Consider the following 25,711-nt stretch of genomic DNA (forward strand, 5'->3'; position numbering starts at 1 on the left):
TCTTGATTCAATCTTCTGCCACTATTCCATTCATAAGAATGATTCTTTCTTTAATATATCTTAAACTTGAACATTTCTTTTTACCATTCCAGACAGGAATTTGAAGTCTTTCATAATGAGAATTTAGGTATAACCATAACACCTCCCCTGCATATTCATGCAAACGATAACTGTGCTTATAGAATATTAAACATCTCAAGATCTCAATTCAGTAGATTTCTTCATTTCTACCAAGTGTGAACTAAGTGGCAAATATTATTTCTATTTTACAGTTTGGACAGGGAATTGCTAAAGAATTAGGCACAGAATCTCTGCAGTACATCACTGACTAGACTGTAAGCTTTCTAACAACAGAGACAGTCTTATCTAAAGTTTGAATTAAAATGCATTGCTTAATAAGCAGTTCTTGTTATTTTTCAATCGGCAAGGGCATCCTGTGTATCCTAGCCCCTTCCTATGTGGTTAAATCTTGACTTTGGGCATCTTATATGCCAAACGTGTTAGTCACTAAATAAAGAAAAGGGATCTCTTTAGGGGTGGGGAGCCTGCAAGCCTCGAGGTCACATGTGGCCTTCTAGGTCCTTGGATGAGGCCTTTTGAGTGAGTCCAAGTTTTACAGAACAAATCCTTTTATTAAGGGGATTTGCTCTGTGAAGTTTGAATTCAGTCAAAGGGCTGTCCTTGGAGACCCTAGAGGACCACATGGGGCCTCAAGGCCGCTCGCTCTTCACCCCTGTAGCATTCTCTGTAAATGAGAAACCAATGTTTCTAAGCTACTGTCAAGTGGTAGGTTTGGCATTTGGGGAAGGTGCACCTAATCTTAGAACAGTGTTTCTTAACCTGGGGTTTGTAAGTTTTTTTTAAAAAAAATATTTTGATAGTTGTGTTTCAACATATTTGGCTTTATGCATTTAAAAATATTGTTAAGAGAAGGGGCCCACAGAGTTTACCAGACTGCCAAAAAGGTTCAGCACACACACACACAGAGGTTAAGAACCAATGTCGTAGAAGATAGTTTCATTTACTGGGGAGGAGAGATGAATAAGCTTTTACATAATGTCCACCATGTGCTGGTCACTGGACTAAGCCTTTTCACAAATACTGTTTCGTTTGATCTTCACAACAACCCTGTAAGACAGGTGCTATTGTTATTCCCAACTCAACCTGACTCTTTAGGTTATCAAATTGATAAATAGCATCTGAAAAAAAAATGAGGAAGGAAGGAATTAGGGGAAACTGATTCTTAAGAAATAAAAATTTAAGGCTTAAAGTAAAATTTTAGATATAGTTACTTTGGTTCTAAAGAAAGAGGGAAGAGGCAGGGAACAAGAGCCTAGTATGAATATTTTGTGAATAATCATTTTGTCTTTTCACTTAAACAAGTATGCATCCTAAAAGCAAACAGAGAAAAATCCTTTATCTCTTCATATAAGATCAATAACTACTCAATTACAAGCCTAGATAGGTTGATCAATTCTTGTCTCTCGAGTGTGTTAAAGTGGAAATAACAAGCACCCTTCATATTTCTGTAATCTTACCATGAAAGCCTTTTGAATTATATGACAAACAAATGAATTATTGAGGAGTTGAGGCAGGATAAATATTTAAAGAATTTGTTTACACGTATAGTATTCGAAAAAAAACTTGCTTGAAAAATGATGATTAAAAACAGAGTGTGTAACAATGATTCTACTCATAGCATTGCTTTTCTTCTTAAACTTGGAGTAAGGTCATTCCTCTTGTTTAGAAAATAAATTCTACATCCATCATCTCCTTCCAGCCAAAAATATGTAAATCACAAAAATGTTATTGCAATAGCCTGTTGGTGAGACTACCTTTCTCAAATCTTTCTCTACTCTAATCCAACCTCCATTCAGTCACTAAAGTGATTTTCCTAAAGCATAGGTCCGATCATGTGACAGCCCCCTCCTCCCAACTCAGTAAACTCCAGTGACTTCCCTACTGCCTCCAGCACCAAATACAAACTGCTCTGTTTAACATTCAAAGCCCTTCATAATCTATGCCACTGCTACTTTTCCAGTCTTCTTATACCTTACTCCCCAGCAAGTATTCTTTGATCCATTCACATTGGACTCCTGGCTGTTCCATGAACAAGACACACATCTCAGCTCTGGTCATTTTCTCTCGGCTGTCTCCCATGCCTGGAACACTTGCTTTGCTCTGTTCTGACTGCTGACCTCCCTGGCTTCCTTTACGATCTCACCTTCTATAGGAAGCCTTCCCCAACCCCTCTTAATTCCAGTGCCTTCTCCCTGTTAATTATCCCTTATTTATCCTGTATATAGATTGCTCTGTACATATTTGTTTGAATATAGTCTCCTCCATTAGATTGGAAGCTCCTTGAGGGCAAGTACTGTCTTCTACCTCTTTTTGTATCCTAGCACATAGTGGGTGCTTCATAAATGTTGACTGATAGATTAATTTACTACTTGAGTAAGCATGTAAAATGACCTGGAAGTCATTTACTGCTGGTAAAACTAGGATATAATCCCGTGACTTCAGACCACTTCAGTAACTAAATAATGCAACTCTGAAGTTGTAACCAAGAGAGACTACTCAACAAGCAGGGGTTGGGGTGGGGTGTGGAGAAAATCATTAGGAGAATTTTAACCAAAGGAACTGGAATGTGATTATGAGTCACTTTGGGTGGAGCAGATGGCTGCATTATTCATACATGCTACAAGAAATGTGGGAGCACCACCATTCCTCATGATCTGAACTGAGGCTCTGTATGCTTGCTCAGGCCAGCAGATAAAACCAAAGTCACAGATGGCCCTGCTGCTTTGGAAGGAGTGCATTTATTCTTGGGCAACACCTTCTAAGGGACCACACAACTCAACCCCAGGTCTCTTGTACATTGAATGTTAGATTTTAAATATTTTACAATATTCAGACAAGTTTGGACTAATTTTCTTATGGGCAGAGGAAGGGATTTGGACAGTCAGAAAATCTGGTTACATTAACATTCATTAATTCTTTAATTCATTCAACATTTATTAAGCACCTATGAGGGCGTGGGACCTCTGGGCCTCTAATATCCTTTCCAGCTCTAAATGTGTAACCTAATAATTCTCCACTGTAGAGCCCAGAGCAGTGAGTCAGGTAAGCTCTTCAGGAGATTCAAAGTTTAGAGGTAAGATACAGGATCCATTCTCAAGGACAATAGAGGCTAACTGGAAACTATGACAGCTAGGTGTCATGTGTAACAGACAGTAGCACTGGATTTGGAGTCAGAAGGACCTGGATTTGAACCCTTGCAAACAAACTTGGTAAATTGACTGACCTTGGGTAAACCCTTAGTCTCTCTGAGCCTCAATTTGATCTGCTGATTGCCCCTAGATAAGTGGATATTATATTGGAGTTAATGTAAGAATCAAAGGAGACTATGTATGTAAAGGTACTTCACAAAATTTTAGAATCAGCAAGCATTTATTAAAGACTTTCTGTGCACCAATTACCGTGGTCAGCTCTGGGAATGCCAAGGATGGCACCTGCCCTTCAGAAGCTCATATTCCAACAAGAGAGACAACATACAAATAATTATGTACGTACAGGTATACAGAGTGTCAGTGGATGTTAATGTCAGACTGGAAGGCTGAGGGTGGGGGTGGGGAGGGCTAGGAAAGACTTCTTGTTCTGAAGGAATTCAGAGAAATTAGAAATTCCAGACATGGGGGCAGGGGTGGTCAGCCATTACAAAGGCCTATATGAAGAACAGGAAGCAAACTAATGTAGCACATTTATAGTGTGTGTAGGAAAGAAAAGCACTACATAAATCTGAGTTATTATTATTATTATACACATACAAACAACCATCTTTTGCATTTTCTCTTCCATAAAGCTTGTGCTTTATTAAATACCAATTAGGAGTTGGAGGTACTATATGTTGGAGATAGAAAAATAAAAGGAAATAGTATCTCCCTTCAAGGAGCTTTATTTTCCTTCTCTCCTCTTCATGTACCCAGCTTCCTTCCCATTTCTTTCATGAAGCTTCTACTGATGAACCCAACCTACCAATCACCTCCTACTGCTCTTTACACATGCAGTATGGTATGCGTTGTTTGAACTACCTATCTGACATATCATATACTGATTCTTTTAATGAGGAAGGTGATAATAATAATAATTAGCATTTACATATTGCTTTCATATAGGTTTGCAAAAAGCTTTACAAATATTACCTCCCTTTTACCCTCACCACAAATTTATGGGGTAGGTGCTATGATCATCCGCCTTTTTCAGATAAGAAAACTGAAGCAATCAGAGGTTAAGGGTCACACAGCTAATAGTAATATGAACTCAGGTCATTGTGACTGCAGGACCAGTCTTCTATCCACCATCGTTTCTTGCTAGATATCTGGTAGGTGTGTATTTTTTCTTAAACATAGAGAGAGACTAGATGATGAATGAGAAGACTTCCACCTCTGCAATTCTGTTTCTATGATTCTCCAGCTTTATTGCAGGTTTTGTTGGCTGACTAGCAGGGCAAAGAAGGAGTTCACCCCATGATCCTCACTACTTACTCTCTGTCAGAGACAACTAGTGGATACAACTCTAGTGGACTCTAGTTAGGAAGACCTGGGTCAAATCCAGCCTCAGATACTTCCTAGCTGTGTGACTCGGGGCACAGGTTAATAAAGAGTAATAAATTAATGATAATACAAAATAAAATTAATAAACCTCAGAGAGTAATACAACCTAGTTCTGAAATGCCATTTGCCTCAGTTTCCTCATCTGTAAAATGAGGATAATAATGGCACCTATCTCCCAGGGTTATTGTGAGGATCAAATGAGGTGATATTTGTGAAAATCACTCAGCACAGGCCGTAGTAGATAGTAAGCACTATGTAAATGCTTATTCTCTTCCCTCATTAGACAGAAAAACAGTAAACTAAAATAAGTGCATCCACGAGGTTGGTTAATGGCAAGGTGGATGAGGGAAGATCATGAAGAAAGATTCCATTTTAATTGGGCTTTAAAAGATAAGTGGCAATGCAATAGGAAAACAGAGTTGGAGGGAGAATATTACCAGGGCAACCAAGAGCAAAACAAAGGCATAGAGATGCCACAGAGCACTGGGGGTTTTTTGTTTGTTTTTTTTGTTTTGTTTTGTTTCCAGGAGTGGGGATAGAGAGAAGGCCCATATGACTGTAGTTTTATAGTACATATAGAGGAATACTGTGAGGCAAAGATAGACAAATACAAGGGATTCAAATGTAGAGAGCCTTGAATTCCAGGCAAAGAAGTTTGACCTTGCTCAGCAAGCAGGCAGCAGGGAGACTGCTGAGGTACTGAAATAAGCTCTCATCATTAAAAATTGACTTCAAGAGTCATAGTTGCCACTCAGGGAACTGGAAACCAAATCCTGTCCTTGTGTCTTCCATCAATAAGCTTAGTGAGCTTTGATCAGTTGAACGGATAATTCAATTTAGCAAGCATTTATCCAACAAGGCCCTGGGCTAGATTCTGGGGTACAAAGACAAAAATGAAACAGCACCTGCCCACAAAGGGCTCACGTTCTTTGGGATCAAGTCCTTCTCTTACTCTGATTCCTCAATTCCTAAAGGAAATAAAAAAAAAATTTCTCAACCAATATTGTTGCATTATTGATCATTATTGATTTTTGACATTCAATATCATCAGAATGTAAATTTTTAGAAGTAGAGAATGTCAGAATTGGACAGAAGCTTGGAGATCATTTATTCCAACCTCCATATTTTATAGATGAACAAACTGAGGCTTGGAAAGGATAACAACAATAACCATAATAATAGTTAACATTTATACAGTGCTAAGTATGAGGTAAGAGAAATGATTATTAATACCCAATGATTGGGGGACATCCAGAGCTTCCCCTTTTATTAAAATCCTGATTTCAAAAGTTCAGTCTCTTGAAGGACATTACTGATAATGAAATTGGATTAACTTTCTTAACAATCTTGATCAGATCCCACCCAGGTGGGAAAACCATTGTGCTCTACTCAGGTTTAGGTAGGGATAAAAAATTTGAATAGATTGCCCAAGGTTAGGTTAACTTACAAGTAAATGACATAGTCAAAGTTCATTTGAATAGGTTCAGTCCCTCATTGTAATGTTTATTCTCTCATTAATTGTAAACCAATCAGAGCTTATTGCCACCCTCAGGAAAACTCCTCTTCCAAAGTCTGAGCCCAACACCATGATTGTCTTTGATCTAAGAGAAAGATGGCCAAATGACCATCCTTTTATTAATAAACATTCTGGCATTATTAATAAAATTATTAAATCATCCAGAAATTAAGTCTTTTGAACTTTTTGAATGCCACAGAGGTTTTGTAATCCCTGCTATTGGGGAGGCCAAGGATGGCAGATCTCTTGAACTCAGAAATTCTGAGATGCAGAAGGCCCTGCCAGTCTAATATCTGCACTAAATTTGGCACCAACATGATGAGCTCCAGGAGCAGGGGGCCCACCAAGCTGCCTAAGGAGAGATGAAATGGTGTAGGCTGGAAATACAGCCAGTAGTGGAACCAGCTTTTGAGCAATTAGTCACTGGGCTTCCAGTAGGGGAGAGATAGAGAGAGAGTCTGTTTTCAAAAAAAAAAAATTAAGTTTGGGGCAGAGCCAAGATGGTGGAGTAAAAGCTGTGACTTGCTTGAGCTCTCCCCTAAACCCCTCCAAATACCTGTAAAAAATGGCTCTAAACAAATCTAAAGCAACAAAATTCACAAAAAGACAAAGTGAAACAGATTTCCAGCCCAAGACAACTTGAATGGTTGGTTGGAAAGGTCTATCACACCAGGCTAGGAGAGGAACGCAGTTCAGCCAGGGCACACAGGAAAAACAGCCTCAGCTAACCTGAAGCAGGCCTCCAAGACTGAATCACAGGCAGCTGTGGCAGTTTCCAAACTTCTCAACCCACAAATGCCAAAGACAACTTAGAAGTCAGTAGGAAAAGTCTGTGACTGCAGTGAGAGAGAAGTTCAATCCTAGCCCTAGTCCTGGGCGCAGCCCCAGGGTGGTGGCTGCTTCCTGAGCTTGGCCCACAGACAGAGGGGGAATCAATTGGCTGATCAGAGGGGGATTGCAGGGATCTCTTTGCTGGTGTTGAAGCAAGAATCTCTTGCTTTGCCTGTGCTTGGATCTGGGTCACAGTTCTGTGTGGCAATCCTAGGGCAAGGAGGAGTGTTGGCATGGTGGAGCTTGTAGTAGCGGTGGAGACAGAATCCTCCTCACAGTTCCAAGGCAGAAAAGAGTGCTTTTGGTCACTCATAAACCAGAGCATAGGCCAGGAAAGGAGTAAACACCTCTCCTTAGATCATACCACCTTGGAAGAACTGAACCTTTATAGGTCTCTAGAAGTATCTCTGAAAATAGCTGCACAAAATTCCTGAAGCTCGGGACAGTACATTCTCCACACTGGAAACAGATCCCTACCTTAACAAAGAGTTTATAACTCAAGTAATTGGCTGGGATCATGAGTAAGCAGAGCAAAAAAAGTCAGACCCTAGAATCTTTCTTTGGTTACAGAGAAGATCAAAACATACACCCAGAAGAAGACAAGAAAGTCAAAGCTCCTACATACAAAGCCTCCAAGAAAAATATGAATTGATCCCAGGCCATGGAAGAGCTCAAAAAGAATTTTGTGAAGCAAGTAAGAGAAGTAGAAGGAAAAGTGGGAAGAGAAATGAGAGTGATGCAAGAAAATCGTGAAAAACAAGTCAGCAGCTTGCTAAAGGAGACCCAAAAAAATACTGAAGAAAATAACACCTGAAAAAATAGCCTAACCTAAATGGCAAAAGAGGTCCAAAAAGCCAATGAGGAGAAGAATGCCCTCAAAAGCAGAATTAGCCAAATGGAAAAGGAAGTCCAAAAGCTCACTGAACAAAATACTTCCTTAAAAATTAGAATGGAGCAAATGGAAGCCAGTGACTTTATGAGAAATCAAGGTATTATACAACAAAACCAAAAGAATGAAAAAATAGAAAACTGTGAAATATCTCAATGGAAGAACAACTGACCTGGAAAATGGTCCAGGAGAGATAATTTAAAAATTTTTGGACTACATGAAAGTCATGATCACAAAAAGAGTCTAGACATCATCTTTTAAGAAATTATCAAGGAAAACTGCCCTGAGATTCTAGAACCAGAGGATAAAATAGAAATTGAAAGAATCCACCACCAGAAAGAAACAATTCAAGTATTGTGGAAACACAATCAAGATAACAAGAGATTTATCATCAGCTTCTACATTAAGGGACCAGAGGGCTTGGAATATAATATTCCAGAGGTCAAAGGAGATAGGATTATAACCAAGAATCACCCACCCAGCAAAACTGAATGTAATCCTTCAAGAGAAAAAATTAATCAGTGAAATAGAGGACTTTCAAGCATTCTTGATGAAAAGACCAGAGTTGAATAGAAATTTTCACTTTCAAATACAAGACTCAAGAGAAGCATGAAGAGGTAAACAGGAAAGAGAAATCATAAGGGACTTATTAAGATTGAACTGTTTACATTTCTGCATGGAAAGATGATATTTGTAACTCATGAGAAACTGTCAGTATTAGGGTAGTTGGAGGGAAAAAATTATATGTATGTATTTTTAGATAGATAGATAGATAGCAGGCACTGGGTAAATTGAAGATGTAGGGGGGATATCTGGAGAATAAAATTAAGGGGTAAGAGAGGATTATACTGGGAAAAGGAGAAAGGGAGAGATAGAATGGGATAAATTATCTCACATAAAACAGACAACAAAAGGCTTTTATTGTGGAGGGGAAACAGAGGAAGGTGAGAGGGAATGAGTGACTCTTATTCTCATTGGATTTGGCACACTCAATTGGGTATGGAAATCTATCTTACTCTACAGGAAAATAGGGAGGAAGGGGATAAGAGAGCAGGGGGATGATAGAGGGGAAGGTAGATTAGGGGAGGGGGTAATCAGAAGCAAACACTTCTAAGGAGGGACAGGGTCAAAAGAGAAAGAACAGAATAAATGGGGGGGGCGGGATAAGATGAAGTGAAATATAGTGAGTTTTTCACAACATGACTGCTATGGAAGTGTTTTGCATGACTACACATGTATAACTGTATCAAGTTGCTTGCCTTCTCAATGAAGGTGGATGGGGAGAGGGGGAGGGAAAAATTTGGAACCCAAAGTTTTAAAAACAAATGTCAAAAATTGTTTTCACATGCAACTGGGAAATAAGATATAAAAGCAATGGAGTATAGATATCTATCCTGCCTTATAGGAAAATAGAAGGGAAAGGGGATATGAGAAGAGGGAGCAGATTAGAGGGAAGAGGTATTCAGAATGCACATTATCTTGAGGTGGGAGGGGGGACTAGATGGGGAGAAAATTTGGAACCCAAAATTTTGTAGAAGTGAATGCTGAAAACTAAAAATAAATAAATTTAAAAAAAAAATGCCAGGTCTTCCTAACTCCAAGTCCTTTTGACAACCTCTATTCACAAAACTACCCTGAATTGAGATGCTGTGATTCATAATAATACTTAATTGCCAGACTGAAGGAGGTGTTATTTCTGTCTAGCAAAATTTGGCCTGGAGCTCAAGCAGGAAAATCTGAGACTCTGGCCCCCAACATTTCAAGAGGCACTGAATATTTTATTCTTAAATAAATGGAATGTGATTATTTCAGGAAGCAATAATAGGTTTTAATTAAACATGTCTTCAGAAGGGAATAAATGTAATAAAGGGATTGATAAATATTGTATTTCAAAAAAATTTTTTTAAGTTTTAGAATGAGCAGGACACTTTTGATTTTTGTACTTAGTTTTAAAAATTACATCGAAGGTTTTTACATATATTATCTCCAGAGACTAGCACAGCACAGTGTCTTGTGTATTGGAGGTACTTAAAAATATTTGTTCATTGACTGATATAAGACTGACCTCCCAAACCCTCCCAGGAAACAATAATATGGAATGGTTTCTCTTTGCTATAAATTCAGAACTTTTGTGTTTAGTTATTGAGATAGGGTTAAGTCATAGGGAATAGATAATAAAGCTGAAAGGGGTGCTTTATAAATATTTCTTGAATGAATTAAAGTCCAATGTCCTGCTTTTCCAAACTCACTGGAGTTAGAGGTAAAATTAATAAGTTTATTATTTTGCCACAGTTAATAAACGGCAGGGCCAAGATTAAAACCCATCCTTTTACTCAAAATTCAGCATTCTTGACCCTGTGCCTAGTGCTTCCTCAGTATGATTAATAAAACCAAATTCTATGGAGGGGAAAGGGGGAAGGTGAGAGGGAATGAGTGAATCTTATTCTCACAGGATTTGGCTTAAGGAGGGAATAACATACACAATGGGGTATGGAAATCTATCTTATCCTACAGGAAAATAAAGGGGGAAGGGGACAAGAGAGCAGGGGGTTGATGGGGGGGCAGATTGGGGAAGGGGATAATCAAAAGCAAACACCTCTGAGGAGGGACAGGGTCAAAAGAGAGAATAGAATAAATGGGGGATAGGATAGGACGAAGGGAAATACAGTTAGTTTTTTACAGCATGACTACTATGGAAGTGTTTTGCATGACTACACATCTATAACCTGTATAGAGATGCTTGCCTTTTCAATGAGGGTGGGTGGGGAGGGAGGAAGGGAGAAAATCTGTAACCCAAAGTTTTAAAAACACATGTTAAAAATTTAAAAAAAAAAATGAATTCTGATAAAATTGGGTTTTATTTTTGTGAAACTGGTCTTTCTGGATCCTCCAACAATGAAGTTTCTCTGGATAGAGGCCAAGCTATATGTACGTTGAATAAAATTATATTAAAGTCAGATTCCAATGTCTTCCTAGTAGGATATGTCATTATTGTAATGGATACTTATATCCCTACTAATCAACTGAGAATGTAAAGAATTTTGCGAAGTTAAGTGTGGGATAATTGCTATCAATGAAGATGCCTTGAAAGTTCCCACTGTGCTCTAAATCACTATTGATTAGAGAAATGCAAATTAAAACAACTCTGAGGTACCACATCACACCTATCAGAATGGCCAACATGACAAAACAGGAAAATGATAAATGTTGGAGAAGATGTGGGAAAATTGGAACACTAAGTCATTGTTGGTGGAGTTGTGAAATGATCCAACCATTTTGGAGAGCAATTTGGAACTATGCCCAAAGGGCTATAAAAATGTGCATACCCTTTGACCCAGCAATAGCACTTCTAGGGCTATATCCCAAAGAGATCACACAAATGGGAAAAGGACCTACATGTACAAAAATATTCATAGCAGTTCTTTTTGTGGTGTCAAAGAATTGGAAATTGAGAGGATGCCCATCAATTGGGGAATGGCTGAGCAAGTTGTGGTATATGAATGTGATGGAATACTATTGTGCTATAAGAAATGATGAACAGGTTGACCTCAGAAAAACTTGGAAAGACTTGTATGGTCTGATGCTGAGTGAAGTGAGCAGAACCAAGAGAACATTGTACACAATAACAGCCACATTGTGTGATGACTAATATTGATAAACTTAACCCTTCCTGGAAATACAAGGATCTCAGACATCTCCAGAGGCCTTGTGATGGAAAATACTGCTCACACCCAAAGAAAGAACTATGGAAGACGAATTGTTATTTTTTTTCTCTTCTGTTGAGTTTTGTTTCCTCTCTCTGATGGTTCCTCCTATTGGTTTTAATTTCTACTTACAACATCACTAATGTGAAAATACGTTTAATATGAATGTAAATGTATAGCTTATATCAGATTGTGTGCCATCTTGGGGAGGGTGGTGGGGAAGAAGGGGGAGAAAAATTTTAAACTCAAAAGCATATGGAAGTGATTATTGATAAGTCAAAATAAATTAATAAAAAAAGTTCCCACTGACAAATAAAGAACAATAACTATATGGGAAAGGTTAGTGATCACATAGTGAACAAATGAAACCATGAAATAGCTAAACCATCAATTTTCATTGAATTATTTAGTTTTGTACAGGAAGAAAATAGCAGCTTATTGAAAGCTCAGAAAAGAAAAGGGAAGAAATGAAAAATATAACTATTGACTAATTTTTTTTCCCTGTCAGCTGAATTTGTTAACAATCCAATGTTAATTTTGTTTTTCAGTCATGTCCAACATTTTGTGATCTCATTTGGTATTTTCTTGGCAAAGATACTGGAAGGGTTTGCCATTTCCTTCTCTAGCTGATTTTACAGATGAGGAAACTGAGGCAACCAGGGTTAAGTGACTTGCCCAGGACCACACAGCTAGTAAGTGTTTGAGGCTGGATTTGAACTGAGGTCTTTCTGACTCGAGGTCTGGTTCTCTATCCACTGAGCCACCTAGTTGCTCTAATATTAATCTGCATCTGATTTATCCATGTTACCACATTCAAATTCAATAGCAATTGAAATCTGAGGACAAATATAAAAACTATCTTCTTCTCAACTGTCCAAAACATCGTCTTCATATGTATTTGCATTTTCAACAATTGTCAGTTTTACTCATGGAATTTGAATTACTTTAGTATTAAAGTAATTTATCAATTTATATCTTTTCCACTATGGCCCATTGTATGGCACATGGCTATAACAAAGTCATTTTGCAAATCTTACACCTATATTGGCAACACCTTTCAAGGATTCTATAAAGAAACTTGAGAATTTTCCGTTATCTGTAACCAGAATTTCAATTGGATGGGAGTGAAATATCACTTCAACAAGAATACTATTTAAATTTCCTATCTCTCTAGCCTCCTCAAACACTGCTCCAGATACTCTATAATCCAGCAACATTGACCTATTTGCTATTCCTTGAACATGAAACTACATCTCTAGATTCTGTACCTCTGTTTGTTGGCTGTCCTCAAATCAGAATATTGTCTCTTTCCTTATCCAACTCTCGGATTCTCTGGCCTCCTTCAAGACTTCAATCGCATTTTCTACAAGAGGCCTTTCCCACCCCCTACCCCCACCTCAGTTCCTTTCATCTGACATTGCCTTCCATTTACCCAGTATATATCTTGAATGTGCAAATAGCTTTTTGCATGTCATCTCCCCCACTGGAATGTGAACTCTTTGTAGTCAAAAACTGGTTGCTTTTTTTTGGTGTTTCTTTAAATCCCCACTATTTAGTACAGTATCTGGTGCTTAATAAATTATTGCTTGACTGACTGATTCAATTGTTTCCAAAAAATACATAGATCCTTTTACTACTCAAACTGGTTCACTTGCTATTTATGCCATTTGGTTGGATTTGTGTGTTCAGTTAAATAAAAATAAAGATTGGCATTAATTTGATTCACCATTCAGTTTATTTCTAAATCTTTATAGGGACAGCTGGCTTCTGGCACTCCTACCGTGGTTCAGATTTCTACCTCTAATACTGACTGAGCTGTAACCTCTCTGAGCCTCAGTTTTCTACTCTGTAAAACTGAATAACTTATAGGGTTGATGAGATATTACTCAAATGAGGTATTACTTAAAATTTAAAATGTTTTGTAAATGTCAGTTATTAATACTTTGAAAGATCTCTTATTTCATCAGCATGGGTAATACTTCCACTATAACAGATCCCAAGGGAGAAAGTTTAGAGGCTGAACAGGAAAGAGTCTTTTCATCCAAGGAAGCCATGGCCAAGGACAAGACTTCAGATCACTTCTGGCCATTGAGATGAAGGGTGAAAAGAGAGAAGGAAAACAGGGCCCCTTTGAGGTGGCCTGAAAGCTAGAAGAGGACTTTTTAAAGATGCCAGGGAAGATGGACCTTCAGAAAGCCTGAGGCTTCCACACCCAGAGCTAAGGTTGGGGAACAGGTTCTAGGAAGGGTTGAGACATCTAGCAATCTTGCCAAACTACCTTAGCTTGAAAGCATAGGCTTGAATCCAGCCTCCAGCCCAGATAGGACTGGGCTGACACTGTAAACAAGAGCTTAAAGAAGAGGTTCATTTAGCAAGATGTAGGAAACCAAGAAATATTAAGGCTAAGCTATTTCCCTGTCCATAAGCAGGGAAGACCAGGATAAATAGTAAAGATCTCTATAACTTTGTAACATCATGCTATGGGTTTCCTTATCAGGGGTAAGTAAAGATCCTTTAAACAAAAGAGCAGAGGAAGGGAGAAGGGGAAAGAAAGCATGACTCCTGTGCTGAAGATAAAATAGTAGGTGAGGAGCTCAGCTTGGTGGGAGGTGATTGAAATAAAATGCTGGCTTGCTGATGAGAAAAAATATAGGGTTTGGTGGCTACTACATGACACACTAGGACCTGACACAGGGAATTCCAGTAGAGTTGTCCCACATGTGGCAGGCCCAAAAAGCCAAGGGACTGGGTTATTTACCCTGTGGAAAGGTTGGTACTAGAGAAGCAATAGGATGCATCAATCAACTCTGGTCAATCCACAAACAACTATTAACTGCTTCCTATGTGTAAGGTGATATAAAGAAAAAAATGAAATAGTCCCTGCCCTCAAGGAGCTTACACACTCTCAGGAAATCAACATGTGCTTAAATATGTATATCCAAAATATAAACAAGATAAATACAAGGTAAATGGGGGGAGGGAGGTGGGGTGGAAGAGAACTAGCAGATAGCAGGAACAGAAAAGACTTCAAGGGGGGACAGGGCCAAGATGGTGGAGTAAAAACAGTGACTTGCTTGAGCTCTCCTTCAAACACCTCCAAATACCTATAAAAAATGTCTTTAAACAAATTCTAGAGCAGCAGAACCCACAAAAAGACAGAGTGAAACAAATTTCCAGCCCAAGACAGCCTGGAAGGTCAACAGGAAAGGTCTGTTGTGCTGGGCTGAAAGAGGAGTACAGTCCAGCACAAGTTGTGCCGGCATAGACTGGAACCCAGCAAACTCGGAGCAGGCTTCAGGACACAGAATCACTGGCAGCTGTGGAGGTTTCCAGACTTTTCAACCCATAAATGCCAAAGACAACTAAGAAAGTCAGTAGTAAAGGTCTATAGGATCTGGGTGAGAGAGGAGCACAGTCCATCTCTGGCCCCAGCGCAGCCCTCGGGTGGCGGCAGCAGCTGGTTCCAGTGCTCTCAGCCCACAGACTATAAGGGTATCAAACAATTGATTAGAAGGAGATTATAGGGGTTTCTTTGCTAGCACTGAGGCAGGACTCTATTGCTCTGTCCATACTTGGATCTGGGCCACAGTCCTGGGTGGCAGTCTTGGGGAGAGGATGAGCACTGACATAGCAAAGCTTGTGGCAGCAGTGGAGAGGGAACCATCCTCACAGCAGAAAAGAGTGCTTGTGGCTACTCACAGACCAGATCACAGGCCAGGAGAGGAGTAAACACTTCTCCTTAGGTCATACCACCTTGGAGGAACTGAAAACTTACCAGTCCCTAGAAATATCTCTGAAAATAGTTGTACAAAACCACTGAAGCTTGGGACAGTATGCCCTCCACACTGGAAGCAAAGCCTTACCTTATCAAAGAGGTAAAAAGTCAAGTAATAGGCCGGGAAAATGAGCAAACAACAGAAAAAAAACTCAGACTCTAGAAACTTACTTTGGTGACAAGTAAGATCAAAACATACACTCAGAAGAAGACAAGAAAGTCAAAGCTCCGACATCCAAAGCCTCCAGGAAAAATATGACTTGGTCTCAGGCCATGGAAGAACTCAAAAAAGATCTTGAAAATCAAGTAAGAGAAGTAGAGGAAAAATTGAGAAGAGAAATGAGAGTGATACAAGAAAATAATGAAAAATGAGTCAAAATCTTGTTAAAGGAGACCCAAAAAAATACTGAAGAAAATAACCTCTTGAAAAATAGACTAGACCAAATGACAAAAGAGGTCCAAAAAGCCAATGAAGAGAAGACCTTAAAAAGCAGAATTGGACAAATGGAAAAGGAGGTCCGAAAGTTCACTGAATAAAATAATTCCTTAAAAATTAGAATGGAGCAAATGGAAGTCAATTATTCTATGAGAAATCAAGAAATTATGAAACAAAACCAAAAGAATGGGGAAAAAATGGATAACAATGTGAAATATCTCATTGGAAAAACAATGGACCTGGAAAATAGATCCTAGAGAGACAATTTAAAAATTGTTGAACTACCTGAAAGCCATGGTCAATAAAAGAGCCTAGACATCACCTTTGAAGAAATTATCAAGGAAAACTGCCCTGAGATTCTAGCACCAGAGAGTAAAATAGAAATGGAAAGAATCCACTGATCACCTCCTGAAAGACATCCCAAAAGGAAAACTCCTAGGAATATTATAGACAAATTCCAGAGTTCCCAGGTCAAGAAGAAAGTTTTGCAAGCAGCCAGAAGGAAATAATTCAAGTATTGTGGAAACACAATCAGGATAACAGAACATTTAGCAGTTTCTACATTAAGGCATCAGAGGGCTTGGAATATCATATTCCAGAGGTCAAAGAAGCTAAGATTAAAACCAAGAATCACCTACCCAGCAAAACTGAGGATAATCAATGAAGGGGAAATATTGATATTCAATGATGTAGAGGAATTTAACGCATTCTTGAGAAGCCAGAGCTAAACAGAAAAACTGACTTTCAAATACAAAATTCAAGAGAAGCATGAAAAAGTAAACAGGAAAGAGAAATCATAAAGGACTTATTAAAGTTGAACTATTTACATTCCTATATGGAAAGATGATATCTGTAAATCATGAGACCTTTCTCATTATTAGTGTAGTTTGAGGGAATATATATATATATAGACAGAGGGCACAGGGTGAGTTGAATATAAAGGGTTGATATCTAAAAAAGAAAATTAAGGGGTGAGAGAGAAATGTACTGGAAGAAGGAGAAAGGGAGAGGTAGAATGGGATAAATTGTTTCACATAAAAGAGGCAAGAAAAACCTTTTACCATGGAGGGGAATAGGGGAGAGGTGAGAGGGAATGAGTGAACCTTACTCTCATCAGATTTGGCTTAATAACATAAACGCTCAACTGGGTATGGAAATCTATCCTACCCTATAGGAAAATAGGGGATAAGAGAGGGGAGAAATGATAGAAGGGAGGGCAGATTGGGGGATGAGGTGATCAGAAGAAAACAATTTTGAAGAGAGACAGGGTCAAAGGAGAGAATAGAATAAAAGGGGGGGACAGGATAGGGTGGAGGGAAATATAGGTAGTCTTTCACAATGTGACTATCATGGAAGTGTTTTGCATGACTACACATGTATAACCTTCATCAAATTGCTTGCCTTCTCAATGAGAGTGGCGGGGGGGGGAGGGAAAGAATTTGGAACTCAAAGTTTTAAAAACAAATGTTAAAAAGTATTTTTACATGTAACTGGGAAATAAAATACACAGGCAATGGCATACATAAATCTATTTTACCCTACAGGAAAATAAAAGAGGAAGGGGATGGGGGGGTGATAGAAAGGAGGGCAGGTTGGGGAAAGGAGTAATCAGAATGCATGCCATCATAAAGTGAGGGGAGTAATGGGGAGAAAATTTGGAACTCACAATCTTGTGGAAGTAAATGTTGAAAACTAAAAAAAAGACAAAAAAAGACTTCAAGTAGAAGATGTCACTTGAAGACAGTCCCCAAAGAGACTATAAAAGGCAAGAGTAAAGACAGAGTCACAAGGGATCACATTCCAGGTATGGGGCACAGCCAGTACAAAAGTAAGGTGGAAAGTGTCCTGGATTTGTGGTCAGGGAACCTGGGTCCTAATAATTACTACCTGGGTAAGGTAGGGCATGTCATTTAACTTCTCTCTTAGTTTATTAATTTATTTAGTCTCTTAGTTCTCAATTTATTCATCTGTAAAATGAGCTGGTTGGGCTAGATGACCTCTGAGGTTTAAATCCCATGATCCTAAGTCCATGTCAGAGAATAGAAACCTTGGAGATGTATAGGTATCATCAATTGATCTCCAGAGTGAACACCACCAGTAAAGGCTTTAGAGACTGTTTGATGTCCTGGTAGTTTTTTTCTGTGTTTAGAAACCTGATTACTGCTTTGTATCACACTGTGGAGACCCACGGTCTACTGTGCTCTGAAGAGGGGCAGTAGATTTTTCTTCCAGTCTTAGCAAAATAAAACCAAATTACAGAAAGTATTTATTTACTAGCATAAAAATTCAGCATTACACTTGAGAGCAATGTGGCCTCTGCTGACACCAGCAAGATTAATGACAATTTTGTGTTTGTGTTTGTGTTGGCATTGAAAGAGAATTATGAGTGGGTTTGGTTTTTTGTTTTTATTTTTGTTTTTGTTTTCGCTTTTGTTTTCTTTTTTTAGAGAATTAGTGCTCTGACTCCCCTCTAAACTGAACTGCTTCATCATAAATCACTTTTTGAAAAAGGATAAGTAACTTAAAACAATCCAGCCAAGGCCATCAGGCACTTAAGCATTTCCTGAAACAGTCATATCAAGTAGTCAAAGGTGGACATGCCAAGTCTGCAGTTTATGGTAATAGAAAAAAATTGGAAAGAAGGGGAAAAAAAAGAATGTAATAGGTCCTTTTCTGTCCTGAATAGCTCAGGAGCAACAAACATTGCTGAAAGTATTTTTGACTGTGATGCGTAGGCCTGAGTAATGTTCAGCTGTTGCCAAGAAAACCCTTTATCACGACTTGAAGTGTTTTAAAGATACTGTAGGAGTGTTTGCATTTTAGTAGAGCAGACATAGAATGCATCTTTCATTACAATGACCTTGAAGATTCCTAGTCATTATAATTTTTTTTCAATGACATAATATGAGGAATAATCATTTCCCTAACCTAGTCTTCTTAGAAAGAGCACATGCCCAAAAAAAAAAAAAATGTGTCATGACCTTGAACTCTAGGGGGAAAAGATTTCAGTTCTATGATTTTTTTTCTTGATTTTATTACAAACATTCTATAAAATCATTTCTATATTACATAACAATTAAAACCACAAAGTGTTCATGGTTTAATATAAAATTATATAAAGGCAAAAAACAATACACAGTATCTCAATTTAGGTCAACAATGTTAACTCTGGAGCCTTGATAACATAAGACAACTTAAGCCTTTCAAGATTATGCAGCTGGTTCTACCGGATAGACTTCACTGCTGATTGGCTAAGTGACCCTAGGCAAATGAAGTGTCCTTGATCAAGTAGCTTGATTTCCATAACAGCAAACGTCATAAAGATGCTATAAGAACTAATAAGGGAAAGGGTATTATTATTATTATTATTATTACATTCATGGAGCAACTGTATGCCCTAGTAACTATGGGGGGTGGGGGTGGGGAACTATAAAAATGCTGAATGGAAGACTAAGGAAACGTAAAAATTGGAGATATACTATGGAAAATCATGGCTACTGAGTATAGTTTCTTGTACAAAACACAATTAGATGCTATGTTTAGGAACATGGATAACAGTCAGCAGTTGGATTCATTTCCTTTCAAATTTATATGAAGCCCATCTCTTGTTCAATATCATTTTAAGCCCATTCAGTTTTGAGGGGCAAGATGAATTAAAGTCAGGTAAAGTGGACATGACCCAATTTTTTATTTTTGTTCTAAAAAATAGTAAGCAAAGACAATAGTGTGCTTTTCCTGACCTTTACAACATGCTTCTATCCAGCCTTGAAAAATGTGATTTTGGTCAATCAATCAACAAATATTTATTAAATGATTGCTATGAGCCCAGCACTTTGCTAAGAGCTGGAAATACAAAGAAGTGAAATAGTCCCTGTCTTCAAAGATCTTACATTTTACCAAGGAAATCAACATAGCCTGTACATATATTTGTGTATTTATTTACAAAATATGGACAAAATGAACAGAAGGTAACTTGCGGGTGTGGGGATCAAGGAAGAATGAAATGGCAAAGATGGCACTTGAGTTGATGGCACTGGAAGGAACCTAGGAATTTTAAGAAGTGGGAGCGAGAAGTCACAGAATTCCAGATATTGAAGTCAAAGGTACGGAGATGGCAGATCACCATCTGTCACGAGTGAAGAACTCTAAAAAGGCCAGTTTGATTGGACCACAGAATGTGGGAAGAATGACAATGTGTCAAAAGGCTAGAAAGGTAGGTTGGGGCTTATCCTATCCTCCAAAATGAGTATTCCACTAGATTGTTATTGATTGGTAAATCAGGGCAGCTAGGTGGTGCAGTAGATAGTGCACCCTGCCTGGAGGAAGGAAGACCTGAGTTCAAATTTGGCCTCAGACAGTTACTAGCTGTGTGATCCTGGGCAAGTCACTGAACTCTGTTTGCCTTGGTTTCCTCATTTGTAAAATGAGCTGGAGAAGGAAACGGCAAACCACTCCAGTATCTTTGCCAAGAAAACCCCAAATGGGGTCAAAAAGAATCACACATGACTAAAACAACTGAACGACAGCAAAGACAAAATATTACCAACACCCTCTTCCATCTAAAAGTAATTCGCAAATCTCAAAGTGCTACATAAATATGAGCTATTGTTACTATTATTGCACAGTAATTATATTATGACATAGTAAACTACATATTACTGTTATGTTGGAACTTGGAAAATGCTATTTTACATATAAAAAAAGGATTCGTTGAAGTTTCTCTGAAATTTTCCAAGTAGAGAAGTTCCTTTGGGATGGGTTTAAAAAGGTAACTTTGCTCATTGGACTAGTTCAGGGGTAGGTAACCTGAGGCCTTGAGGCTACATGTGGCCCTTCAGATTCTTAGGTGAGGCCCTTTGACTGAGTCCAAGTTTTACAAAACAAATCCTTTAATCATTATAAGGGGATTTGCTCTGTGAAGTTTGGATTCAGTCAAAGGGCTGCACTTGAGGACCTAGAGAGCCACATGTGGCCTCAAGGCCACAGGTTCCCCACCCCTGGACTAGACAATCAGATGTACCACCCAGGGTGAAAGCAATTCATAAATAACTAACTCCCACCTATACAGTACTTTTTAACTAAGTAAAAGAAAGCCAGCCTTTGCCTATAGGTCATTACATCTACAACTCCAGCAATAGCACCTCTCACTTTCTGGTGATTACTTCCTTTTATTCCACAGAGTTAGAAGAGGCAGTTCAAAACCTGATGCCACTTTATTCTTCCAGATTTCTTTCACACTATTCTCCTTTACTCTCCCAACAGATTGGACTAGTCTGGCTCCTGACAGAGCTCTTCCTTTGTTTCTATTCACACTATTCCCTAAGCAAGGCTAGGATTCCCACTCTTCCTTCTTTTAATTTGTTAAATTCCTACCTTTATTTTAAAGCCCAGATCCCATGTCACCTCTCTTTTGCTATTTCCCTAATCTTCATAATTATTCACCACCTTCTGACTCAGACTTCACATATCACTTGGATTTGTAAATCTGATGAACTAAAGCCAGGATCAGAAAATTATGTTTCCCTACTACCTGTTTATGTACAGCCTGGTTGCTGAGAATGGTTTTGACATTTTAAAATGAAGCTTAAAATGTCAAAAATCATTTTTAGCTTGAGGGATTTGGCCCTTGGGCTCTGGTTTGCAGTCCGCTGCACTAAAGTTTCATACCTATGTTGTGTCTTATCCTTACACAAGATTATCAGGTCCTAGAGAAAAGGGGAGGTCATATCCCATCTAAGGTTTCAATCAGCTTCAGCACTTAGCACACTGCTCTGCATATGGTAAATGCTTAATTAATCTTTGTTTTTGTAGTCGGCCAGCATCATCACTGTTTGTATTTAATGTGTTTTTAATCATTACAATTTTCTTAAATAGGATAAGCTACTCTCCAAAAACAAAAAGAACAGGGGGAAAATCTATGTCTAGGTAAGAGAACTTTCATCCTGAAACCCTTGGGAGGAAAACCTTTTGGATGATTTTACTAAACTTTTTTATTCAATGGAGCCTTTATAACCTAATTAAAATGTCATATACCAGTTGCAAGATGTTTGAGAAAAAATTGTCATATGAAAGTACTTACTGACAAAAATTTTGAAATAAATGAATTTAAAATAAGATATATATATATAGGGGTAGCTAGGTGGCGCAGTGGGTAGAGCACCAGCCCTGAAGTCAGGAGGACCTGAGTTCAAATCTGGCCTCAGACCAAACACTTGACCCTTACTGGCTGTGTGATCCTGGGCAAGTCACGACCCCAATTGCCTCAAAAAACAAACAAACAAAAAAACAAAATAAGATATATATATATATATATAGATAGATAGATAGATAGATATAGATATGGATATGTACATATATATTACACACATATATCCATCTGTATGTATGTATGTATGTATATGTATACCATGATCAAAATGCAGGTAAGAACTCTGGAGTACCTGAGTTTTCAAAGTATTGGCTTTCCAGACACAGTGACTGCATTTTGACCCAGTTATATTAAATGCACCCCACACCATAAAAAATGTCTTTGGTTGGTAGACACTGTATCACCAAAGGTAGGCAAAACATCCTTAGGTATGCTCAAGGTTTACCTTCAGATATTTCTTCCAAATGAAGGTTGGTTTGAGTTGTAAGGAAGGACTCCCATGTGGCAAGGCACTGTTCATAGTAGCTGATATTTTTCTCAGCTATGTATGTAAATGCCAACTTGATATCACTTAGCATGTTTTGCTTCCTTCTGCCCTAGTCAGCTTTCAGAGAATTATTAGCACATTTTATCTTATCTTCTAGTTTTCTCATCTCTTCTGTAAGCAACTCTTTTTCAGCCTTTTTGTAGATCAAAGCTTCGACTCTGGAATCCAGTTCTGCTTGAATTTGGACTCTTCTTTTCATAACCCTCATTAATATTTCACTACAAAGAACATATTCATGTACAACTGGAAAGTGGCTCTAAAAGGTCAAATATTTGTCTTTCAGTGACCTTATAGCACTTGTCAATGCAGCTGGCCACACCTTTCAGGGAGTCAACCAGATCATCTTCTGATGCAGACCACCAGGTACAGATTGGTCCACATTCCTTCATTTCCTCAAAAACACTCCTTTTCTTCCTTGTAAATTCCATGAGATATTTTGTCTATTAAGTTTATCTCCTGGCTAAATGTTCCCACATCATCATTCATTTCAGTGAACTCATCTGGGATGTTTTTAACTCCTCTCACTGAAGATGCTACAGCTCTGACTGTCTACTCCATCCTGCTAAGCAATCCAGAACCTTGTTCTTGTTTGAAGAGAGTTCCCAGACTTGCCCAGCAAGAAAAACTTTGAAGTCTTCATTAAAAGTTAAAGTTGGGTGATCAGCAATTCAATTTAAGAATTTATGCAGTGCCTTTCTTCAAGTCTCTATGAAGTCATCATTAAACCATTCCACCATGCCTTATGCCTTATGAATTTTTCAGGCAAAGGAGGAATAAGGAGGGTAGGATGTGCTTCGTCAAGTTTTCCTAATCAAAAGAAATCTTGATAACATCTTCAAACTTCAAATTCACTAGAATCAAATTCACCCTAAGATGTCTTAGTTGTAACTCTGTAAGTGATGAAAGTTTCGATTGTAGTAATGTGACTTTCCAGATCATAAACTGTAATGAAAAAGTCATTTAAGACCAGCTCTTGTTCAAACTTGTATTGGTTTATCATGGATAAAGGGGATGTTGGCATCAAAGAACTAAAAGAGTTCATGTCCATCAGGGAAGCATCCTTGCCAAAGACTTCCAAGTTATCCTCGTTCTCATCTAGGGCCAGCACCTCTGGCTTCAGCAGGATTGCCGGCTGCCACTGGGGCTCTGCCAACCACCGCTGTCTGCTCCACCCCTCTTCAGTGCTTTTAAAGTGGGAAAATAAAAGCTGCTGTTGTTTGATCCTTTAGGAACAGGCTTTAAAAGATGAAACTTTTGATAAATCTCATCATCTCCCAAATAAATAATGCTAAAAGACACAGGGTTACAAATCATCTATCATCTTACCTATTTTCAAGTAGAAGGAGGTGATTAAAAATGACAAAAACAGAGTCATCTATTTAGATAACTGGAGGAAATATACCCATTTGTAACTCAAATAGGAACAAAATAGAAATTTATTTATTTTAGGGACAAAGAACAAATTTTTTTTTCCAGTTCTATGACTTAGTCTCTTGCTGATTAGTGACTATGGTTGTAACTCCATTTCCTAGTTCTCTAATTGGGTTTTGGTCTCCACCCACCACCAAAAAACTAATAAGTAAACTCTCTCTTTTTTTTTAAATCAAGTCTCTTACAAATTGCTATAAAGCACTAGCTAGAAACTGGTTTGGAGAAAGGAGGAAAAAAAGTTACAGAGGGGAAGTCCACACCTAAACAAACATCCCCCAAATTATATCACCCCCATTACCTTGAATGTGAATCAGAAAGCACAGGAGCATGAGGAAGAATACTTTCTGCCATCTTTCCATGGTCTTCAGTGGAGGGAACTTCAACAGCTGCTCATTCCAAATAAACAACAATATTCAAAATCCCTCCCACCTTTGTGGATGTCTAGTCTTCAAGTGTAGATATGAGAGAAGGGGCGAGCTACGCGGCAAACAGTTCTTAGGTAGGGAGCATTAGCCAGAGCAACATTCCACCTTCACCAAAAACTCATAGACTTGTCAAGAATATTCTACGTCCAGGCAGCCAAAGAACAAAGGCAGGTACAGGTACATGCACGCTTGAAGTATGCGTGCGTAATTAGCTTCTCACTACGAGGTGTCAATCAGGCTGCCATGTACGGCTAATAGGATGGCATGGCTTGTCATTAAAGCGCCAATGAGAAAATGGGGCCTCTGGAAGCTGGTATAGCCTGCTCCTATACCTTGCCTCCCTTTTGGAAAGGGGTGGTACTCCAAGTTCAAAGGCACTTACCCTAGAGCCACGGCAAGAAGCTGGTTTTCCTGCACCAAGAGCACACACAAGTTCGTAAGTAGCTTGCAAAACTTCAGGTGATTCAATGTTCCCTTGTGGAAAAAAACTGGGAGAGCAGAAACCTGGTCAATCTTTTACCTTTGGATGGTATTAGGTTCGTAGAGTGAGAACTGGAAGAGACTTTAGAAATGTTGAACACCTACCTCAACCCCACTCCACCTCCAGATGCCTTTTCTGTGTTTTCATAAGTTCATCCTGCAAGTCATACTGAGTTGTTTTGTTGTTGTTGTTGTTGTTGTTGTTTTTATTTTGTTTTTGTTTTTGTTTTTTTGTGAGGCAATTGGAGTTGAGTGACTTGCCCAGTCACACAGCTAGTGAGTGTTACGTGTCTGAGGCCACATTTGAGCTCAGGTCCTCCAGGGCTGGTGCTCTATCCACTGCACCTCTAGCTGCCCCACTGAGCTCTTTTTTACATGCATTGTGCTCTTCCAGTTACCCTGGGAAATACAAACAAGTAATAAATTGAATTCTAAAAGGGCAGCTAGGTGGCGCAGTGAATAGAGCTCTGGCCTTGGAGTCAGGAGGACGTGAGTTCAAATCCAGCCTCAGGCACTTACTAGCTGTGTGACCATGAGCAAGTCACTTAGCCCTCATCACCTCACCAAAAAAAAAAAAAAAGGCAAAAAAATGTGTGATTAGAGGCAGCTAGGTGGCATGGTGGATAGAGCACCAGTCCAGGAGTCAGGAGGACCTCAGTTCAAATGCGGCCTCAGACACATAACAATCACTTAGCTATGTGACTCTGGGCAAGTCACTTAACCCCAATTGCCTCACCAAAATATAAATAAATTAATTAATTAAATTAAATCTCAGGGACAACTAGGTGGTGCAGTGGATAGAGTACCAGCCCTGAAGTTAAGAGGACCTGAGTTCAAATCTGGCCTCAGACCAAACACTTAACACTTACTAGCTGTGTGACCCTGGGCAAGTCACTTAACCCCAATTGCCCCCCCC

At 38.7% G+C, this 25,711-nt stretch overlaps 1 protein-coding gene and 1 pseudogene across 5 annotated transcripts in view; both read right to left on the reverse strand.

Annotated features, from left to right (window-relative positions):
* Positions 1–24,540, reverse strand: part of XG (Xg glycoprotein (Xg blood group)) — a 61,880-nt gene extending 37,340 nt beyond the window's left edge. For 3 of the 5 annotated variants that reach the window (XM_027842445.1, XM_027842446.1, XM_027842444.1), the window contains exon 1: positions 24,189–24,540. In XM_027842445.1, the coding sequence (XP_027698246.1) occupies positions 24,189–24,249 (61 nt within the window). In that variant the 5' untranslated portion in view covers positions 24,250–24,540. The remainder of the gene's footprint in view (positions 1–24,188) is intronic. The other 2 variants (XM_027842448.1, XM_027842447.1) reach the window with 1 other exon arrangement.
* On the reverse strand, positions 22,347–23,635 carry LOC114028208 (annotated as a pseudogene).
* Positions 24,541–25,711: the final 1,171 nt, after the last annotated feature.

This window comes from Vombatus ursinus, unplaced genomic scaffold (assembly GCF_900497805.2).
Source record: "Vombatus ursinus unplaced genomic scaffold, bare-nosed wombat genome assembly UNPS02014872.1, whole genome shotgun sequence".
NCBI lineage: Eukaryota > Metazoa > Chordata > Mammalia > Diprotodontia > Vombatidae > Vombatus > Vombatus ursinus.